General features: G+C 47.7%; 1 protein-coding gene across 2 annotated transcripts in view; it reads right to left on the bottom strand.

The window, feature by feature from the left end:
• Window positions 1-21,004, bottom strand: part of WDR59 (WD repeat domain 59) — a 50,766-nt gene extending 29,762 nt beyond the window's left edge. For both annotated transcript variants that reach the window (XM_054198138.1, XM_054198137.1), the window contains exons 1-11: window positions 20,901-21,004; window positions 16,924-16,973; window positions 14,916-15,051; window positions 11,300-11,385; window positions 10,338-10,418; window positions 8,351-8,388; window positions 6,273-6,361; window positions 5,709-5,825; window positions 4,675-4,752; window positions 3,554-3,710; window positions 1,768-1,847 (exon numbers count right to left, since the gene is read on the bottom strand). In XM_054198138.1, coding sequence (XP_054054113.1) covers window positions 1,768-1,847; window positions 3,554-3,710; window positions 4,675-4,752; window positions 5,709-5,825; window positions 6,273-6,361; window positions 8,351-8,388; window positions 10,338-10,418; window positions 11,300-11,385; window positions 14,916-15,051; window positions 16,924-16,973; window positions 20,901-20,954 — 966 coding nt within the window. In that variant the 5' untranslated portion in view covers window positions 20,955-21,004. The remainder of the gene's footprint in view (window positions 1-1,767; window positions 1,848-3,553; window positions 3,711-4,674; window positions 4,753-5,708; window positions 5,826-6,272; window positions 6,362-8,350; window positions 8,389-10,337; window positions 10,419-11,299; window positions 11,386-14,915; window positions 15,052-16,923; window positions 16,974-20,900) is intronic.
• Window positions 21,005-21,118: the final 114 nt, after the last annotated feature.

The raw sequence follows: 21,118 nt of genomic DNA on the forward strand, positions 1-21,118 counted from the left end.
GTAGGAGGAAAGGGTCATTTTTCACAGAGAAGGTTTGTTACAGACCTGCAGGACTCCTGCAGGATCTGTGCTGGGAACACATGCTTCTCAACATATTCATTAAAAACCTGGAATAGGAGGTGAATAGCAACATGACCAGGTTTGCTGATGCCACCAAGTCATTCAGGATGGTAACAAGAGTGGCTGACTGCAAACAATCACAGAAGGACCTGACCGGAGTAACTATATTAAAATGAAAGATGAACTTCGGTTCAGATAAATATAAAGCAATGCATACAGGGGAAAAACAGCAAGTTCAAACTGACTCGGGGAACAAGATGTAGAGGCCAGACTAAGCTGATGTTTTCATGGAATTACGCCCAGCAATTTGAAAAACAAAATCACAGAATCACAGACTGGCAGGGGTTGGAAGGGACCTCTGGAGATCATCCCATCCAACCCCCTGCCAGAGCAGGGTCACCCACAGCAGGTGGCACAGGAACGGGTCCAGGCGGGTTTGGAATGTCTCCAGAGACGGAGACTCCACCACCTCTCTGGACAGCCTGCGCCAGGGCTCTGCCACCCTCACAGGAAAGAAGTTCCTCCTCATGTTTACGTGGAACTTCCTATGGTCAAGGTTGTGCCCGTTCCCCCTTGTCCTGTCGCTGGGCACCACTGAGAAGAGCCTGGCCCCATCCTCCTGACACCCAAATGCGTACTGGGAACTCTTTGGAAAGAACGAAGTTCAGATCCCCACCCCAAAAAGTATACAGTAGAACTGAAAAAGGGTCACAAAAGGCAGGACAATCAAAGTTCTCGTACAAGGGATGAAGCAAATTAAGACCTTTTGAAAAAGGAGGCAGCTGAGGAGGGATCTGATGGAGGTCTACAGAAACATGAGTAGCGCAGACAAGATGTCTGCTCATTTCATCTTCAATGTAATGAAACTAGCAGGTTGCGAAATAAACAAATGAAAGGAGCTGGTTTTCTATGCAACATGCAGAAAAGCCATGAAACTCTTTGTTCACAGGATGTTTAAAATGACAAAAATTTATACAGGTGCAAGAGAAGACAGAACAAGTCTATGGAAGTGAAACTCACCAAGCTCTGTCAAATACAAGGACACCAGACTCAACGAAACTCTAAGCTGCAAACTGCAGGAGGCTGGGAGGGCATTTGAGAGAAATATTGCTTTATACTTGCCTTGTTCTTATCCTCTTCCAAGACAACCACAGCTGAAGAGAAGATAGGGCAATATGGGCCATCGTGGCCACATGAACCTCTGGTCTGACCCACCACAGCCATTCTAGTAATTGCAAAAGCAATTTCTACCTGCTGCCAGACAGCAGAACAAACCCTGCCTGCACCAGGCTAAGAGGCAAAGGAAACAAGGAGAGGAACTGAGGGCATAATCCCTACATTTACCTGATACCTACAATGCCAACAAAGAGGCATACAGTCTTGCAGCCATGGAGGTGGCATCTTCAGAGGCAACGCAAGCAGTAACTGATCTCCACCTTCCCCAAATGACTTCTACTCTCCCTGTTATACGAAGTGGCCTTGCACTTCCACAGAAGCTCTTGAGGCACAGAAACAGTGAGGCCTCATCAAGGGTCTCCTTGGGGACGTTTCTGGGCTGGAGCTGAAGAGGAAAAGTGAAGTGGCAGCTGGCTGCTGTGTCTGCAGCTCTAGGATATTCAGAGGAGTGACCGGGAGTGCAAGGAAAGGGAGGTGAATCCAGCCTGTAAGAAAACCGTCTACAGTTCAAGAGCAAAAGTGTTTACGTACCCTCTGCAGCTGAGAGTCAATCCGCCACATCCTCAGAGTCTGATCACGGGACCACGTAACCAGCTGGTAGTCTTTGGAACCTGAAAAGGACAGAAACAGCTTGTTGACCCTGCTGAAAACACAGGGTATCTCAGCCCTGCGTTCAGTGAAAACAGATTCTAGCAAGCCAGCAGGGAGCTCCAACGGATAAGGCACTAAAGTGAAGGGCAGAGTGAGTCCTGTTCCGCTTTGAATTCACCTGGCTGCCTCAGCCTTTATGCCTCCCTGCACCATCATTACCACACCTCTCAATGGGGTATAATTTACAGGTGAAAAGCCCAAAGTAAGTATAATGAATGTGATGCAAGTTTTCCAACTCGGAATGAACAAGACCTACTACAACACTTATTTAAATGGAAGAAATAACATAGCTGAGAAACATTTATTTTTACAATAACTGTAAAGTCAAAATATCTTTTAGTTCATCATATCTGTTTCAAGCTGCAGAGGTTTTAAAACATTTCTAAGCTAAGAGAAGCTGGTTTTACCTTCCCCCTTTTTCCTTCTGAAAGAGTTGGATGATGCTAAGACAAGTTCAGGTTGTAATGAAATACATCTAGTCACATACTATCTACCAACAGATGAAGGTACACAGACTTATTTATGCCCATGTTTAGGCCTTGTGATACAGTTTAAGTTTCCCTTGTCAAACAGCTGCTACGCTTAAGCATTTGCTGCTGCACAGCTGCTTCCTACACCCCTCCACTGAGGCACAGGGAAAGTCTAAATACAGCACAGCAGACTCTGTGGAAGGAGATTTGCGCTATCTTGGTTGTCTCCGCATTGAGGCGGACTTGGAATGCTCGTATGATTGATTTATGTTGCTCGAGATGAACGTGACTTCCAGCCTCAGATATATATTTATTAACTCAGCTAAGGCAACACAACTGTGGTTCCAGCCTGCTTGAATGTTCATTCACAAGCGGTCTTAGACTGCGCCTCCAGCTCCTAACATGGTTCTGTATCACTCTCCTCTTTCTGAAAGAGGAAAAGCAAGGTATAAAGAAGGAGGTGACTTAACTGAATTGCTCCAGCAGCTGGTGGCAGAGGGTTGGACCAGGACTTTGACACAGCACTGCAAAGCAGTACCACAAGTGACACCAAAGCCAGATGTGCTTGTTCTGTCACTGGCAGCTGAGGTGCTGGAAACAAAGCTGGGCTCTGTGTGGTTATCCAACCTCTAACACGGAATCTCCTATATTTAGCTGCCTACACTGGAAAATTTAGTCAGGACTGAACTCTTCACAGCAGCCTCTCTATCCCACGCTCTTCCTGCCCTGCCTTTGCCAGCACCAGATAAGGTGGGTTTGCTGGGTCTGGGATACGCTGGAGGCTGTTGATCTCGGCAGTGATTTGAGGGGTTAACTGGTCAGCCTGCAGCTCTGAGCAGGGGGAGGGTGCACCCATCTAATAGCTTGTACAATTTATTCTGAAAGATCCATTTAAAAATAGACTGACAGGAGAGTGGAAGCAATTAGAGTCACCGCTGACCCACTCAGCATTCGCTGACCCACTCAGCATTCAGTAGATTTGCTTTGTTAGCATGGAAACAAAGGGCAATGCTTCTCCCGGCAGTGCCATAAAACAAGTACAAAACAGCTGCAACTTGAGGCAGGGCAGGAAAGCGGGGAGGAGCTACTCCAAGGAAAGAGAAGAGTCAAACGTTGTGAGCATAAGCACCACAACCAGGAGCCAGGCCTCCACGCCCCCAGTTAGCTGGAGAGAGAACACCCAGCCCTGAACTCACCTTCTTTCTGCTTCCTCCACTGAAACTCCAGCACCACGTCATCGTGTCCCACGAAAGTGTGGACAGGTGTGTTCAAGTCAAAGACATTCCAGAGAAGGAGACTGTTCTCTCGCCGGAGCTGGGGGACCATCACTGTCACCAGCCCATTGCTGAAAGGCTTGAGAGAGAAACACCCTTCCAGTTAGCCTTGGGGAATTATGCTCCCACGCCGCTGTTATCATACTCTAATTTTTCCCTTTTCCCACCAAGAAGGGTTTTAAAGGAGCTCAGCGCAAAACAGAATCAGGCCTAAAATTGGGAGGGTCCAAGGCAATTGCTGCGTGAAAACGGTGTCTTACAAGGGATAAGATGTAGTGCATGGAGATGTTCAACGATCATTTCTTTCTGGTGCTGCCTCACTTTTCAGCTGTGAGGCTGGAGGGATTTCACCCTTGAGTTGTCACGTGCGATCCCTTGCCAATTTGCCTGGAGCTGCAAGAACTGCTGCCTGGGGACTGAGCCTCCAGCAGCTGCTCAGGGCTCACGACGCTCAGAGGAACACTGAAACCCAGTCCTACACCCCGCACCATGGGGACGGGGATCAAAGACTGAAGGCACACACTGATTTCAGGCCACGTTCAGATGTCTGGGGGAGAGAGGGGATACGACTGATGTTAAGAAGCCTTAGCTTCACGCGGCTGGGTGCTTGCTCTATAAAAAGCAGCAGTTCTTGGATTTGGTATGGTGTAAGAGCCCACTGTGGCACACTTGGAAACCTTGGGAGTAGAGGAGTAACTCGGAGAGGGCAGAAGACAGCTGCATTGTTCTGTGCAACAAGTACCAATACCGAAGCTGAGTGGAAAAACAGGCCAGCGAGAGCAGCAGCCTGGGTTTTTTCCCCCCCAGGAGGATGATGCCAAAGACCAGGGATCTCACACTGCTAGTCATTCCTTTTCCCAAGTGCCCCCACTGCAGACATTGCCTTTCTAGGCCTTTTAAGCACCAAGAGGGATTTTAAAAATCAACTTAATCACGTCCAGCAGTAGAACTGGTGAGAAGCCCTTCAGCAGTTCTTTATTTAACATCTCTTTGTGCATTTGCTCTCACAGCACAAGTGGGGTTGGTGGGAGTTTCTCACTCACCGTGTATCTTGCCTTCCAGACGGGAACCTGGCAGGGAAGGATATTGAGGTATTTCCGAGGCTGACGGTAATCCCAGAACTTCCAAAAAAACCCAAAAAGACAAGCAAAGGCAGGAGTCAGCTGGCTATACTTTCAGGCTGCAGTTTTCCATGTGGCTTGCAGATACAACAGAGCAAAAAAACATGCCAGGATGCCCGCAGCATCATTAGTAATCCCATTCATTAACAGCAGAGATGGCCCCAAAGGACAAATATCAAGCTATCAGCATCTGGCAGCATCCCTTAGATAACAAGTGACTAGGGGTCATATTCACAGCGATCATAGCTTGAGTAATTAGAGCAGGGAGCCAGGCAGCCTGCTTGGGCTTTCAGAGCTATAAGGTACCCTGCAGGCTCCCAGCCAATGTGCCAGTCCAGACTGGAGGCAGGCCCCCCCTGCTGTTACTGCTAATTTTGTAATGAAGAATCTAACCTTTTCCTTTGCTAGACTACACATCAATTGCATTTGCCTCAGAGCTTAGCTAAATGTGAATGAACTCCATTTGGCTGACACACAAAGCACACTATTTCCCCCCATGTAAAAGGCCTTGCACAGCAACGCTTGCAGGCAGTCTCTTATTGATAACCCCATTCAACATGAGTTTGGGAACCCCAGGGGCTGGAGTATGCCTCCCCCAAAGTTGCTGTGAGCAGCTTGAGCGTGGCAACACTGCATTTTGGGGAGAAGGCTCTTCTGGCATGCGCGACCAGCTCCCTCCTGGCAAGCAACAGGCAGAGGCGGTTGTTTTCCGTTTCAGTACTGCCCAAACCACCACGGATATGTGGCAAACATATCTGCACCTATCCTGCAATGATTTCTCCACCTGTTTTGTAAGCGCACCCCTGGCTCAACACACACAGGCTGCCAGAAACCGAAACCCAAGGATCGAGATCTTGCCAATGGCAAGCACTCCACAAAACTCCAGCAGCAGCAGAAGGGGATCCGCTCCACCACGCTGACATCTCCCAAGCAGGAGTCCCAGAAGCAACACTTACCCTGACAGAGTTGTCCTGGCTGGAAGTGGCCAGCGTATACTCGTTGTCAGGATGCCAATCCAGACCGTGGATTTTAGAGAGATGAGCTGCCAAGTACTCTACTGCAGTGCTGGGTTTCTGCAAGGAGAGACATTTTCCTTCTCAGCTCAGGACTCCTAAAATTTGGTCCAGCTCTTTGTCATAAAAAGAAACACTTTAACAAGGGCAAGAGGTAGAACACCCTCCTGCTGGGGAAAGGCAAATAGCTCAGCAAAAGTAGTTGAAGGAAAGGTCCTGTGAAGGTGTGGCAAATTCCAGCCACGTGTAGCCCTGAACCATACTTTATACTCAGTAAAGCAGTTAAGTACTATGAGATCAAAATGTTAATGGGCACAATTTCTGGGGAAGGTGGCCATCTACATGCTCTTTTCAGGCTTGTGAGCTCACAATTCTAATTAAATCAACCTGCAAGAGAGATTTGGGATAAAGTAGTACGTTTTTCTCAGTATTTATCTGTGGACAGAGGGATGTCCGTATCGGGCAGGTGGGAATATGCACAGGCTGCTCAAGGGACCCTCAACTCACCCTTTTGTCCCATATTCGAACATCCCCATCATGGCTTGTTGCTAAACAGTTGGCATTCTTCTTGTTCCATTTCACCTGGGAAGCTCCAGCTGTAGCACAAACAGAGCAGGTCAAAACAAGCAATTAAAAAGTAAATGGCACAACAGATCCTTGACCTGGGCTTAGAGCTGCTGCTCTTAGCACAGGAAAGGCAGTTCAGAGGAAAGATATCCCAGAAGCCAGCATGAAGGGTGTCGTGAAAATTACTAACTCCCGATTCCTCAGCTTCACGTTGGTGTCCTGAAGACCTCAAAGTAAGAGTGTTTTGGTTACATGCTCAGAGATCTCCATCACAATTTCTAGCCATAGGCTGTTCCTCATTAAAATACTCAGGTCCATTAGCTCAGATGGAGCAACTTCCTGCAGACAAGAACTGCAGGTTCATCACTCCCCTCCCAAATCCCTTCCGTTTTCATCCAAGCTGCTTCCAGGTGCTCAAGGATTGATTCATTTGTGCCCCCAACACCCTCTATACTATCCGATGCTAGACAGGGAGCCAGTGTTATTGATCTATTATTAAAATATAGGCGTAGAAGGCGGCTGTAGTGTGGGTGGACCTTGCGTCTGGCCAGTTGGAGATCGACTCACTGGGTGGATCAGAAGGCCCAACTGCCAAAATACACGACAAAAGTCAAAGACACCAAGGGCATTGTAAAGAAACTGGATGATGGTCCAGATATGATACGATATCACAAAGGACTCAGTCAAAGGCCTAAAATCACAAGTTGGCTGGTTATTTCTAGTAAGAAGCAAAATACAGCTTCAGTTGATTATTCAGATGTTGTAAGATAAATACATGTTCTGTTTACCCTTATTCTGCCAGTATCTTCAAAACATTTTAAGCTATCAGAAAGGTGAGGTCCATGAGAGAGCTAAAGGTATCTTAGACTGCTGCTATTCCCCACGTTCACGACCCTCCTCCTGCTGCATGGTGAGCAGATTCACCCTGACAACCTGGCAAAAAGCTAGTCCAAGGGGAAAAAAAAAAAAAAAAAAAGCTGCAAATGGGCTGCCAGTTGATTGATTCGATCCACTTGTTGATGGGTACATAGCCCTAAACAGAATGGGGCAAAGGAGGATGGAACCTTTCTGGGGAGCTAGCTTCTGGCTCAGCTGACCCATGAAACCTCAGTCCAGGCACCAGAACGGAATGCTGCTTCTAATTCAGTAAGGTTTTTGCATCGCTGTGACAAAGAGGTTTGCTGGCTGGGAGGGAAGGGGAAGCCACTGCAGATGTGTAGCCTAAGGAGATCAAAGCAGCAGGGCATGAAAGATATGTGTTACAAGGATTTCTGTAATACTGGGGACAGTAACTAAGGAAAAGGAGGTTCAGCTCGTCATCTGTACTTTGCCCAGTTCCAACACGCAGCCGCTGAGGACTGACACACAGCACCTGCCAGTGGGCGGTATTACAGGCGCCTGGACAGTCGCACTGCCAACAGCCATGACAAGTGCCTTTCCAGAGCCAGCACAGCCCAAAAAGAGCACCTTTGTGTCACCGCTGCAGCTGCCCGCACATTGGAGGTGCCCCAGCGAAGCAGATACAGCCGCGAATGTCCCCAGCCCCTCAGTAAGCAAGAGGGCAGGCTGGCAGTAGGCAGCATTCAATGCCACTGCCTGGGGTGCAATTCAGTTTCTCAGCTGATTCAATCAAACATAAAAGGACATGACGAAATTGCAGACCGACAACACAGGACAAGGAGCACAAGAGGGTGGTTTAGCAAAGAAGCTACTCATGTCTAGAAGGCACAAACGCCACGTGACTGTCCACCAATTTTAGGACAGACAGTCCAAGCACCACCACTGCCCTCCACGTCTGGGAACCTCCCAGGGCTCCACATCCCTTCTGCTCCTCTAAAAGCAGCTGTGACCTGGAGCCCCTCAGGCTGCTACTACATGGGACAATCACCCGTGGGGGCACTTCCATACTCTGCCACGTTCAGCCTCTGAGAGTGAAGGGAGAGAGGAGTAACAGCAGGGGCACACAACACTAAACTTAGGCATTAAACAAGCCTATATCGCACACACGCCATACTTACCGACCGCAGAGAGGGAGACTGTAGGTTTCCTAGTGTCTCTGAAACAAAACATGGCTAATGTGAGTACCCACGGCATAGCCCAGCAGGTCCAGCCTCCCCACTCAGCTCCCTGCTATTCCAGGACAAGTTTTATTCCTGCCTCTTGGGAGCTAATGTGCCTTTCTGCTTACCAAAATACACTACGTTAAATGGAATAAGGACAAAGGTGACCAGCTGGAGGACAACAGCCATCCCTCCTGTTTTGCCACCACATAAAGCAGCAAGTTTAGGACCGCTAAAGAGTGGAGCTGGTGGCTACTAGAGGGAGGAGAAACACGTGCAAAGTGTGGCATGTTGCAACCGGGCAGGCAAGGGAACTGGGCTCAGAGTGTTGCTTGCAGGAAGCAACAAAACAGCCTTTCCCAGGAGAATTAAAAGGAACAAAGAGCTGTGGAAAAACTTGACAAAAGCCACTGATGTGTTTGTCAAGCCTTTGCAGACCCTGATTCAAGGCAGATGGAGCAGTGACTTCAGAGCAAAGACTTCATGTCTAGCATGTAACAACAAAATTAGTAGAAAATAAGCCCAGCTGTGTGCAGACTCTCTAGACCAAATTCTGTGGTGGCAGAAGCCAGTGCGGCACCATGACAACTCCTCACTGCCAGGACATGGATCAAGCCAATAATTTGCTCCTTGACCTTACTCCTCAGGAATTCACCTGCCCTTTCACGAAAAATGCCAGCGAAAGTAAGGAATATTGTCTTCAGCTTTTTGTGTTTGCTGAAAAGCAAAACATTTTCTGGAATGGACTGCACGTAAACCTCTAAGAATTTCTGCCTAATCAAAAAGGTATTTTGTATGAAAAATTAAGCGGGGTATTTCCAGCTGCCCTTACAGCAGGGCTACCTCCCTCGGGTGCCATCAGAGACAGACACTTCCGCAGGATGTTCATTTGCTGGAGGCCAGCAGCCCCAGAACCTCACTGCCCCAGCAAGCTCAGAGACCTTACAAGTGGGATGCAGAGGCTACTCAGAGAGTGCCTAAGCAAGGATTTCTGCACAAGCGACACACACAGACACAAGAAGATGGAAGGGCACAACAGAGTTAAAGCAGGGCTCCTGATAACAACCTTCAGAGAACTCTATTTTTTGCTCGGCACTAAGATAGTATCACAGGAAAACACAACCAGCAGTTATTGTCTCTCTATGTCTTTTAATTACACATTAATAATATATTGCCATTCTCAAGCACCATTTAACGAAGGATCTAAGTGCTTCATAGGAGCTAAACAAGCCTCAGGGAAGCTTGGTGCAGTGGGGTTATATAATTATCCTCCTATTATAACTGAGCAAGAGAGGCAGAGAGGAACAAAGCGACTTGCCAGGGGTCATAAAGAGTCGCTGTACAGCCAGCAAGAGAACCCAGGAGTCCCAGCACCAGCTCCTTGCTTCTCAGGTATAAAATGTGGAGGGTTAATACCAGTGGGTTCGGAAAGATCTGTTACCCTGAAATTATTCATAAGAGCCACCAGGAATCAAGGGAAGGCATGAACAGGAAAAGGTTCCTGAACACCACTGCCAATTTTCCCATCACTGAAGAAGAGTCAGCAACAATCGCTGAATTTAGTGGAAAACGGCTGCAGGATCACAAAAAGGTTCTCATTCATTCAGCTAGAAGAACCCCAACAAGTTGAGGAACACCCTTTGGTTCCAGGAAAAGGTCCTGAGGAAAGATGTGAAGTGGTCAGGGAGTGAAGCCAGTTGTTATTTTTTCCAGTCAGGAGCATGACTGTGGCTTAACCGTACCACTCTACCGCCCTTCATTTACTCTGAACTGGCTTAAAAGTAGGGGAACAGAACTCATCTTTGAGATTCTGGGGAGCAGATGAAGCCCCTGCAAGCACAGCTGAAGAGCAGCACCCATCAGCGCGTGCTTTGCCCTGCAAGCTGCTAATTGGGGAAAGGAGTCCAACGATTTCCCCGTAGTGCAGAAACATACTGATTCTTACTTGATGTCCCAGATGTAGATGTAGGTGTCAACAGAACTGGTGACCAGCAGGTCTGGCTCAAACACCGCCCAGTCCAAGTCGCTGCAAATACAAAATCATAGTATATCAGCAAAGAAAAGTGCACACAGTTTGCATCAACGTCTCACAAGCCCCCAGAACATTTCTCCAACAAATTCACGGCCACTCCATGACACCTACTGAAACGTTTTAAGTGAAAAGCAAGTTCTTCATCATTTCTCTTAGTAAATTCCGAGAAGCAATGAAATGCTTCTAAGTAAGTTCCAGTGAAGAATCCTCCTAGCCCTGAACATTACAGCTATCGTGTGTGTGCTCTTTCCTCCACAGGAAGAGGGACACCGTCTCAGGAGCTCCCAGTTACCACACGCTCTTGGCATCAAGCCCTCGCTCTGGGATGCCTTCCTGTTGGGCTCACCAAGCACACCCGGGACACAAACAGCCCCCAGTAAGCCCAAACAACTGCCGTTTCAAGGGCTGTGATTACTTTCCACAGTCAGAAGCCGGAGTAAAAACAGTGCTTCGCCTGCATTTCCAGCCCAACGCTGAAGTGCATCCCTAGAACCAGAGGGAGAAATCTCCCCTGCACCACTGTAACTTGCTGTAAACTTGATCTTTGCGATTTACCTGCTTTAATCAAGCTGCTATCACACAGAAACACGGCTGGGATTCAATTTACTAAACATGCTGCTGTCTGTTTCCCAGATGATGGTTGCTGCTCATTACAAGGACAGCGGCCTAAGGCAATGACACTCGAGCTAAGCTGATGTACTGGGGGGAGCCAGGAGAGGGTGAGCAGCTTCACATCTGACATCGTCTCCAAATGGGAAAGCAGGGCAAAGGGGCAGGCAGTATACTCCAGAAAAATATGTAAAAACAGGCTCCACCTTCTATGAAACAACGCATCGTTTTCCTCCCAGCTGTCTGCAGCATCGCTTGCTCCTCACCTGATCACACGTGTGTGTCCTTGCAGCGATGTGCAAACTTCACCACTACCTTCCTTCCACTTATACAGGTCGACTCGCTGATTGCTCTGAAATAAGACAGAAGAAAGGAGACAGTGTCAGGCAAACAAGGTAGGACAGGAATCCATGTGTCAGGACCAGGTTTCCTTCTGTTTGAACAACCTCGGTTACCAATGAGTCACACTGTGATTAGCAAAGTCCTTGCCCAAAGCAGAAGAGCAAAGATGAACCTACAGGCTGCAAGGACTCTGAAAATCCCACACTTTAATTACACCCACTTAAAAATGGAGATACACAAGAATGAGACGGGGGTGGTGGTGGGGGAAGTCCCATTGCAAAATGTTTCCACGAAATGATGTTCTCGGAGCTCTTATTTCCTAACAACGTGCTGTAACTGCAGGCAACAGGCAGCCAAATTCTCTCTGCAGGAATACCCTGCCAGTCCGTTCAGATTCACAACTGGAGTTTTCAGTGAGGGGGATGATGGATCACCACTTGTCCTCCTTGACTCTCCCTCAGTTCCCTTCTGGGATAATGAGGGCTATTGCCAAACACGAACAGTACAGTCTAGTGGCTTCAAGGTCACCTCCTCAAGGGTACTTCCATCCTTGCCAGCCCAGGAAAAAAAGCCTTAAGTGCTTATCACTAACTGTAAACCACAGGAGCAAAGCAGATGAATCAATGACAACATTATTTAGGGCTTCTTCGTTCATTCCAGGAATAAATCCTCCCCCAAATGCAGCCACACACGAAGTTACTTGAACCTAGTTACTGTGCTTTAAGTTCATATTCTGCCTCAATCAAGATTCACTTCAGCCACCTCTAATCTTTCTGGGGCAGGAATTGCCTTTTTGGGTGCATATATAGCACCAAGCCTGGTGGGTTTTGGGCCATGACTCAAAATTTGTGTTGATTTTGCAAAACCAGAAATAACATGACTTCAAAATTTGATCTTCATTAGCCCTTTGCTTTCAAACTCAGAAGTAGATGAGGGAAAAGATAATAGAGAAAAGACTTATTTTACATTTCTTTTGTGACAGGGTTTTGGGTTTTTTTCGCCCCAAAACTGCTCAATATGAATTTGAACTTGCAGATGGCTAAAGCACTCCAGTCTTCCCTGAAATGGAAGGTCTCCTCCCAGCTCAGTAATAATACATGGCATTTCTCTAATAGCTCACAGCAGGGCTGCACAAGACCCTGAGGCAAGGAAAACTCCTTGCATGTTTCTCATTGACAGAAGGATTTAAGGGGGTAGAGCAAAATTACCCAACGGGATTTGTCCAGGACTCCAGAGCTGATGCTACGAGGTAAGGATCACCAGAAGTTTCGCAGACTTTTAGTGGGGCATTTCACATGGAAAGCGTTTCCTGTAGCACCAGGTGTGGAAGAAGGGCAGCTCCTCCCAGCACAATTTTCTAAAAAAAAACGTGCTTCTTGTGATAAGTATCAGTATACGCTTCCAACAATTTCATCACCCTCTTGTTCAAGCATTTGTGACCACACAAAAGTAGTAACAAGGATCTAGGGTGGAAAACAGTAACATTTCTGAAACAACAGCTTAGGAGTCCTCCGAAATGTGCTTGAGCCAGAGGGCAGACACAGCCATGCACAGCAAGAGGACACGTTTCAGCCCTTCTGGAAAGAAGCTAAAAAAATAAGAAGCCCTTATCCAAACACAAGGACAGGCTTCCCCTCTGCCTGCACCACTTACAATTAACAGCACTGCAAACCAGGTGAAGCTCTTGGTAAACAGGATGGCAGCCTTTTACGCTCCCTTTCCATCCACGGGGATGCAGAGGGACAGGACTCTTGGGGCTGCCTACAACACTTGCATGGCATACCCGAACATGTGACGACCTCAACTCTGGACTCATGGGGACCGACAGCCAGCCTGAGTCCAGAAGTAGCAAATCACGTCTTCACAGTGCTGAATCCAAGCTGATTTAGCCTTCCCAACGCATCTTTGCCCCCTTAGGTGTGGCCCTCAAACACATCCATGCTGCCTCCAGACCTGACCTGGGACACACGGACCTGAGCACATGCTGTAAATCTGCTTTCCACTTCTGAGGAAGACAGCCTAAATTCTAGTCCTAGGAAAGGGCTGTACTGCATCAGCACCAAAATGCCAGCCAACCGGGAGATGGCTGGAAAGGAGCTGTTTCTGAGCCAAATGGGAAAAGCTGCCTGATCTCATCTTGGGGATTCCTCACCTGATGTGTGTCAGCAACTACGTCTAAATCAGCAGAGCATCTTAGCATCTTCATTTATAAACAGGAACGGCAAGGTTTGATGGCAGCTACACCTAGTTTCAGTCTGGAACAAGACGGGTCTCTGTGTCTGCTCAGTGCAGCAAGAGACAGGAGTGCTCAGATGGGCGAGATGTGCACAGGTCCCCTTTGCGGCTGGGTCCTGCTCAGATCAGCATTAACCGATCGCTGGATATTGCCTTCACAGTGCGTTTGAAAAGAAGCTTTCCTGCTCTGCTCGTGGCCTGCACAGCACGTTTCCTTACTTGGTTTTGATTTTCACAGATTGTATCCAGAAGTGGCACTGAAGGACACCTTTTTGCAAGTTTTACTAACTCTGCACTCAGAAGCAGATGCTGCTTGAAGGCACCTTTAAGATGTCAGTCATGTACCAGAGCTGGGAGGAGACACGCTGGGGAATGTCAGAGAGCAAACAAGCAAAAGCTCCTAACCGACAACACTGCTCCACTTTTAAGACTGCCTTTAATTTCAATCGCAGCCAGTCCAGAGAGCAAAAGGAACAAAAATCCCAGGAAACCACCTTCAGCTAAGTGTTTTCCCAAAGCAAAAAAAAATAGATTAAACCTCTCCACCCCCAGCTATTCTAGGACTCTCAGGCTATAAAAGCAGATGCAACACCCCGCCATGAGAACAGTCTGTGCCTGGCTAGTGCCGGTTGCTGCAGTGTTGTGGTGGATGGCTAAGAGGGCAACTAGCAGAAGCTCAGGGCTTTGGGTGAAGAAGCTACAGAGCATGATAGACTGAGTAAAAGTCGGAGCTAAAAACCGCACTCAAATCTCAGATGGCCACTACCGCTTCCTTCAGACCAGCCTATTTACTTCTCCACACGCTGAGTAAGAGCTCCTCACGGACCCGGTGCCTGCCCATCTGCAAACCCAGATTGTTACAGCGGTGAGCCAGTATTGACTTGTGCTATTTACAGGTTGCCTGGTGCACCACATCCCACCAGGAAGGCAAGGAGGTGAAAACAAAACAGCACAGAGCAAGAAATTCAATAAGTGCACAAATCTCGTAACAGAATGGAAGTTACAAAGAGAGCACATCCCCCCCTTCCTTCCAGAAAAGGACCGTCTGGATGCCTGATTTATTTGGCAAGGTGTTTTATAAAAGACAAGCAAGCAAAACTAGATTCAACACTGACTGACCAATAACTGAGAACCATCAAGCCAAATACCCCACAGGCAGTAAATCGGAGTTAGGCCTTGGTCTTGCAATGTGACTTGCAGGGGCATGCCCGTGCCAGCTCCACATGGCCTTCCAAGTCTGCAGAAGTCCAGCCATGAAAGACCAGGGAAGATGCTGAGTTACAGCTTTTAAATAGATGCACTTACCGAAGCTGCAAAGTAGTACGCGTAGCTGTCGTGGGGGTTCCACTGCACTGCCCCGATGTCCCACTTGCTCTGTCGGGAGATCTTTCGATGACCCTCATTTGGCGCATCCAGGTTGACTATGTAGAGGAAACGGCGTCTGCAAGACACACAAAGAGGCTGTATCACACAGGACTGATCCCAACGCCCCAAGCTCACATGGAGCTCACAGCCTTGTGCCTAGAGGGCCAAAGAAGAGAAGCATTTGACAAGACAGATGAAAATACTATTCCTGAGAACACTACATTTGACCACATACTTCAAAGAGGGCTACGTTTAAAATAATACATGAAAAGACACACTGAAATTAGGCAGAATTTGCAAATGTAATGATCAGACCACAGAAAAACACAGATAACTAGGATACTAAAGAAAAGCGCTGCGAAATGGTGCAAACACATCCAAATGCACTTTGCTGGCCTAATCCTGCAGCAGCAGCAGAGCCAAGGTGGCCCAGGGCTGGGAACGCAACACAACGCAATAGCTTCATGGGAGCCAGCTTCAGTCTGGAGAGGTTGCTCTGAGCAAGAGCTAATGAGCCTTGACAAACACAAGATGATTCTAGGTGGCTGCACCCTTCCACAGCACGCTGTTTGGGGGCTTGGTTCCGCAGACAGTACAAGTACACCTGCACAGAGCCAGCTCAGCTGCGGCAGCTCATTAACGTGGGTGGACACAGCACTGCACTGCTCTGGTTATATTACTTACCTGAGCTAACCCTATACGCTGCAGAGATATATTTGCATGATGTTAAACCTGAGCTCAAACATCCTGCTGGATGTGGCCAACTCCCTGCAAAGCTAGGCAAGGTATCATTCCCTCCACAGTGTGATTCATCCTACAAGCAAGATAAACCGCCCAGAAATAACTGAGAGCCAGCTGAACTCTAATGGAAGACCAGCACCAAAACATATTGAACCATGTATAATTAACCACACCAGCATCACACATGTCAGCTGCTTAGCAAGCCCACAGCTGCTCTGAGCACTGTGAATTTTCCCAAGAGAAGGAACATAAAGAACATCTTTGCTGCCTTTCCAGACCAAAGTCCTCAGGGCTCCCTAGTCTGAAGAGCAAAGATGCTGAGCCCACTGAGGCCCTCACACAGCTTTTAAAGAAAGAAGGCAAATCCTGAAGGGCTGTGGAGCACGCAGAAGCTTGAAAAGCAGAGGGTCACAGGCCTGATGTGGAATTGCAGACAGGCGGTCCCCAGCTTGCTGTCAGCCCAAATAAGCAAGCCGTGAAACTGGGCAAGTGTAAGAAGGAAGAGGCATCAAGTTAGACCCAAACCAGCTGCTGAGGTGGTTATTCCTGCACAGAGCTGCCAAACTAAGGGTTTACATAGAAGCGAGCGGGCCTTTGAGTTCTATCAAAGGACCCATTTCCTCAAAGACTGACCAAAGGTCAGCTGCACACATGCAATCCTGAATTTGAAGTGAGCACCCTAATTGGTGTGGTAATTGTGTCACTGACAGTGGGACGGGAATAGCTGGGCCAGTTAGTACTGGCAGCTGGGCAGGCAACTGCTGAGCTGTTTGAAGTCTAGGGCACCTACTGCTCTCATTGAGCATCATTCCACACTGAACCAGCAGAGGAGCGGGTTAGAGAGCCTGGCTCCTCTGCCCAAGTACACCATGGGAATATTTGGGACAAATCTGGTCTTAAGGAAATGATTTAATCTGTATTTCAAGTAGAATCCAAACAGTACTTCATGATGCTCCACCTCCCACAAGCAGATTTGGGAAAGCATGTATCAGGAAAGCCATGATGGCATTGCTGTCGTTGCTGGCTTTCCACTCTGTATCCCAGTGGAAATGTGACCCAGAATGCTCTTCATCAAGCCTGGAACAGAATTCAGCTGCACCTTTCTGAAACAATACATCAGACCTTCAATTGAGGTCAGCCTGAAGGTTGCTGATTTGGCTTGTGGAAATGACTGCCATACATTTCTAATGGGGACTGTCATACTCACCCTGAGAGTACTGCATGCTGTCCCAGGCAATCCACTGACATCGCAGTCGCCTGTTAATAAGAAACAGAGAACAAAACTAAATTATACCTGTCAGGTCAGCTTCTCAGTCAAACACACAGCTTTGGGGAGGAGTTCACTGGAAAACCTGCCGGCTCATCTTCACGGTATAAACTGCTATGGTAAGAGTCAAGACTCATATCGGTCAGGGATGGCAGAAGTAATGTCCCCTTAGAGAAGCAGAAACGGATGACGGGGTGTAGCAGTTGATTTTGGGAGGCAGGATAGCGCACAGAAAACATCTTTGTTAGAGTAAACTGAAGACACGACCTGGCAGACACCATTACAAGCTCTGCGACCGTGCTCCCTTCTCCCCACTATGGCAATCACAGCTGCAGCCTTTCAATCAGCAATCTCTAATAATCCGTATTAATCAGCCCCCGCTCCTGCTCAGGAGCTTTCTCAGTCTCTCTCTCTTCCATTGCAGGGCCAGATTTAATTATATATGTACTAGGAGATAGAAGTGCAACCATTTGTCTATGGCTGGTCTCCAAAAATGAGAGATGGCTAAGAGGCATCAGAATTTACTTTGGCATTGCTTGTCAAGAAGGCTAAAAGATAACTTAAATGCCTTAAGAAGAAAAACAAAACAAAACTGTTTGAACATCGTCTCCCCCTCTTTTCATTCAGAATGGAATTGGTCGATCATCTCATTTAATTGCCAAGAGAATAAAGGAAAATTTTACTTGGAAAGCTGAACAGTTCAGCCCATAAACATAGATATGACTTCAATGCAGTTTTTAGCATTCACAGTACAAATCAGAATATGCCCCATATTCTTCAAACTGCTGTCATCTTCAAAGCCACCTCTCTGAAGGCTCGGGATGTCTCTGCTGCTGTTCAGGATTCTGCTAAGTACTCTCAGCGCGGACGTAACAAGACTTCAGGATGTCCCACAGCTACTACTTATAAGCATCACTAAAACCTGACAGGCGATACGGGAATCCCACTCCATTTCAATCAGGTGCGACAGGAAAAATAACCATCACAAAACCCTAGATTTTTCAAGCAGGGCCCCATCTTCTGCTTGCAAGTACCCCAACGAAGGGTAAAACAGCATCACGGGCTCATTCTTCACTAGAGACCAAGAGTCCGCATGGCAAAGAGCTACAAATGCCTGCGGAGTTTCAGCAGGAGCCCACAGTAAACCCTGGGCTTACATCTATACTCCAACCAAGCCGAGTTTCACCGCTTTTGCTGTTCCAGGAACAACACGCTTTCATTGTTTTTTTCCTAGGTAGCAAATCCAGTCTGCTAGCAAGGTCTTCCCAATCCTAAAACTCGCACTGTAAATAAGAAGCTCTAAAAATGGTAAAGAAATAATTCCAGCTTCCTAGATTTCACAGCACCTTGCAAAACAACAAAGCGGGTTACAACATTTATAAAAAAAGCAAGCAGGGGAAGGAAGCTTTCCCAGATGATGCACATTTCACTTCTGAGGAATTAAAATGAGGATCATTAAAGCCATTACTAAAACCAGAACTTTCTCCTGTGATGAAGAGCTAGTGAGATGACATATTTCATACAGCTGTGGCCACTTTTCCTCAGGATGGGAGAAAAACCCTTTCAATGTAAAGTGACTGCTAATTTTAGATACAAAATTATTTTTTTCTAGTGTTGGCACCAGGATCTCATAAATCCTTACAAACTGTTTTTAATAATGAACACTGGTATACCGTTTTTCCAGGCACCAAACATCACAAAGTATACTGAACAGTAAGAACGAAGTAAAAAGCTTCAGGTGTCAGGCTGCTACTCTGGTGGGTCACAAATGAAGCTGTTTTATGGCAATAAACTGTTTCCTACAATACTACAGTCTTCTCTAGGCAACAGGAAAAAATGCAAACAGCTGTTATTTAATGTGCTTGGTATATTAACATGTCAGTCTTCACAGCACAACCTTCTGGAAGGGGGGAGTTAAAAGTGAACAAACCAACCTGAAAGCAGTTTTTATCCTAAAACAACAATCCAGATAGCTAGAATTGCTGTTTATGAGTAACAATTATGCGAACGAGCACAGTAGGAGTACCGCACATTTGAAAACCAGCTCTGAGCCCACAGCATCTTCTCAGACTTCAAACGTCTGCTTTGGCATTTCACTTGATTTCTGCTAGGCAAGCCAAGGAAAACACCTTTTCATGTCTGAACTTACATTAGTTTTTGAATCTAGCTTAATTCTCTCCACCTGAAAGGCAACAGACCAACCCAATCTGCCAGGGCTATACTGGTTTTCAAGAGCTGCAAGCTCTTATCAAGAAAGACTAGTTCCCCGCATAGTTAACTTTCCATCTACACACTGAGTTGGTACAAATGGTACTATTTCACCATTGGACGTGGTGAGCTTTTCTCTCCTTTGTCTCCTTTTGATAGCATGGATAGCCTGACAAGAGCCTGTGGGTCACGTCTAAACCAGAAGAGTACAGAGACTGCCACCTCTGTCAGCTTCTACAGAAAGATGATGCTCGTAGGCAATACTGGCCCCAAACTACCCAGAGTTCTTCCAAAACGTTGCAGGTTACGTGCTGTAGTTTTCACACAATGCGCTCTGGCATGGTGAACAAAGACAACTGCAGTGCTCGCGGGCACCTACGGGACATAAACGCAACAGCCGCCCACTCTTTTGACTCTTGTTTCCATTTAAGTCAGTTTTGGGGTAGGGATTTTGGCAATAGCGTGGCCTACAAGCAGAGCTCAAGCCCGGTACAGGATGATTACAGCCAAGGTGTTTCAATTTCTCCAGCTCGGGTTTCCCATCTGCAAAAACGTTCGTGCAGACTCCTAAAAAACCCTCAAGCACAAACACATAAATGAGTTTAGCTTTGACGCAGTAGTCTGGCAGCCCCAGACACCGAAGCTCTCTGGTTTCATACAAGGGAGCAGGCAGGCCAGAACGGCTCTAGAAAGTTACACCGGAGTAAACCAAAGCGACCAAATTACCAGTGGTTAACCTCTCTATTAAGGCATGCGCCTGCACAACAGCGTATGAAGATTGAAACCAACTGCTGCAGAAGAGGATGGAAGCACCTGTTCTCTCCCCTCCCCACTCCCACACACCAGTCATCAGGAATACGCAATCAAATCGTGAGGCCACGTATCTCCTGAGCCAGATGCAATCTGAATCAGTGAGCTAGGAAGATGTACCTTCCTGCCTCATTACCGGTTTCCCCAGAGCAAATCTTCACCAGCAGACAAGGCTGCTTTAACACTTCTTCCAGGAGGAAAACATAACCGATATAAAGCCTTTGAGGTGTAAAAGCGAAGGGCTTGGTGAGCTTCCAGAGGACAGGCTGGATGTGGCAGGCGGGACTCGGTGCCCCTGTCCGCAGTGGTGATGTCCGAGCTGAGACTGCTGGAAGATGAGAGAGTTTGCAGACCTATTTTTTTAACTTTTCTGGGTTTTCTGCTGAAGCACTGCACAGTTCACCCACCGGATCCAGCCTTGCTAAGCAACCGCCAACGTCTTTAAACACCATGTTTCTCAGAATAGCTTCTAAGAGGGCACGTAAGCTAGCTCTGAAGGGAGTTCTCCTGAAAACGGCAACTTCAAAAACAAAAGCTGACCTTTCTGCTATTTATAAAAAAGCATAGCCTGCTTTTCCTGCTAATTGAGCAACACTCAACAATTTATATCGCAACCAAGAAAGTAGTTACAATGGGCTCAGAGGAAAGACGTGTGGGAAGCAGTAATACCTTCTACTACGCCTGACAATATACTTTAAAAAAAACAACTACTCAAGACCTAATTAAGATTAGAATTTAAGGCATTAGCTCCGCGCACAGGGCTCCGAGACCAGTGAAAGGCCGCCGGGGCCAGGTCCCCCTTGCGGGAACGGCCAGGGTGGTCCCCGGGAGCGTGGGTCCGAGCGACAGCCCCCCCGACAGCAGCCTTGCCCCCCCGCCTCCTCCTTCTCCCTCCGGACCTGGGCGTCACGGAACTCCACCACCACATTCTCGCTGCTCCAGCGCGCCGCCATCTTGGGCCGCCCCAGCAACCCCCGACGCCGGCGGGACAGGGGCGGCGCCGGCGGCAACGCGCATGCGCGGAGCGGGGTGCGCGCAGCGTGGGGCCTGCTGGGAAATGTAGTCCGGCCGGCACACACCGCCGGTGAACGGGAGGCCGCCTCCCGGGGAGCCCGTC

Source organism: Rissa tridactyla, chromosome 4 (assembly GCF_028500815.1).
Source record: "Rissa tridactyla isolate bRisTri1 chromosome 4, bRisTri1.patW.cur.20221130, whole genome shotgun sequence".
Taxonomy (NCBI): domain Eukaryota; kingdom Metazoa; phylum Chordata; class Aves; order Charadriiformes; family Laridae; genus Rissa; species Rissa tridactyla.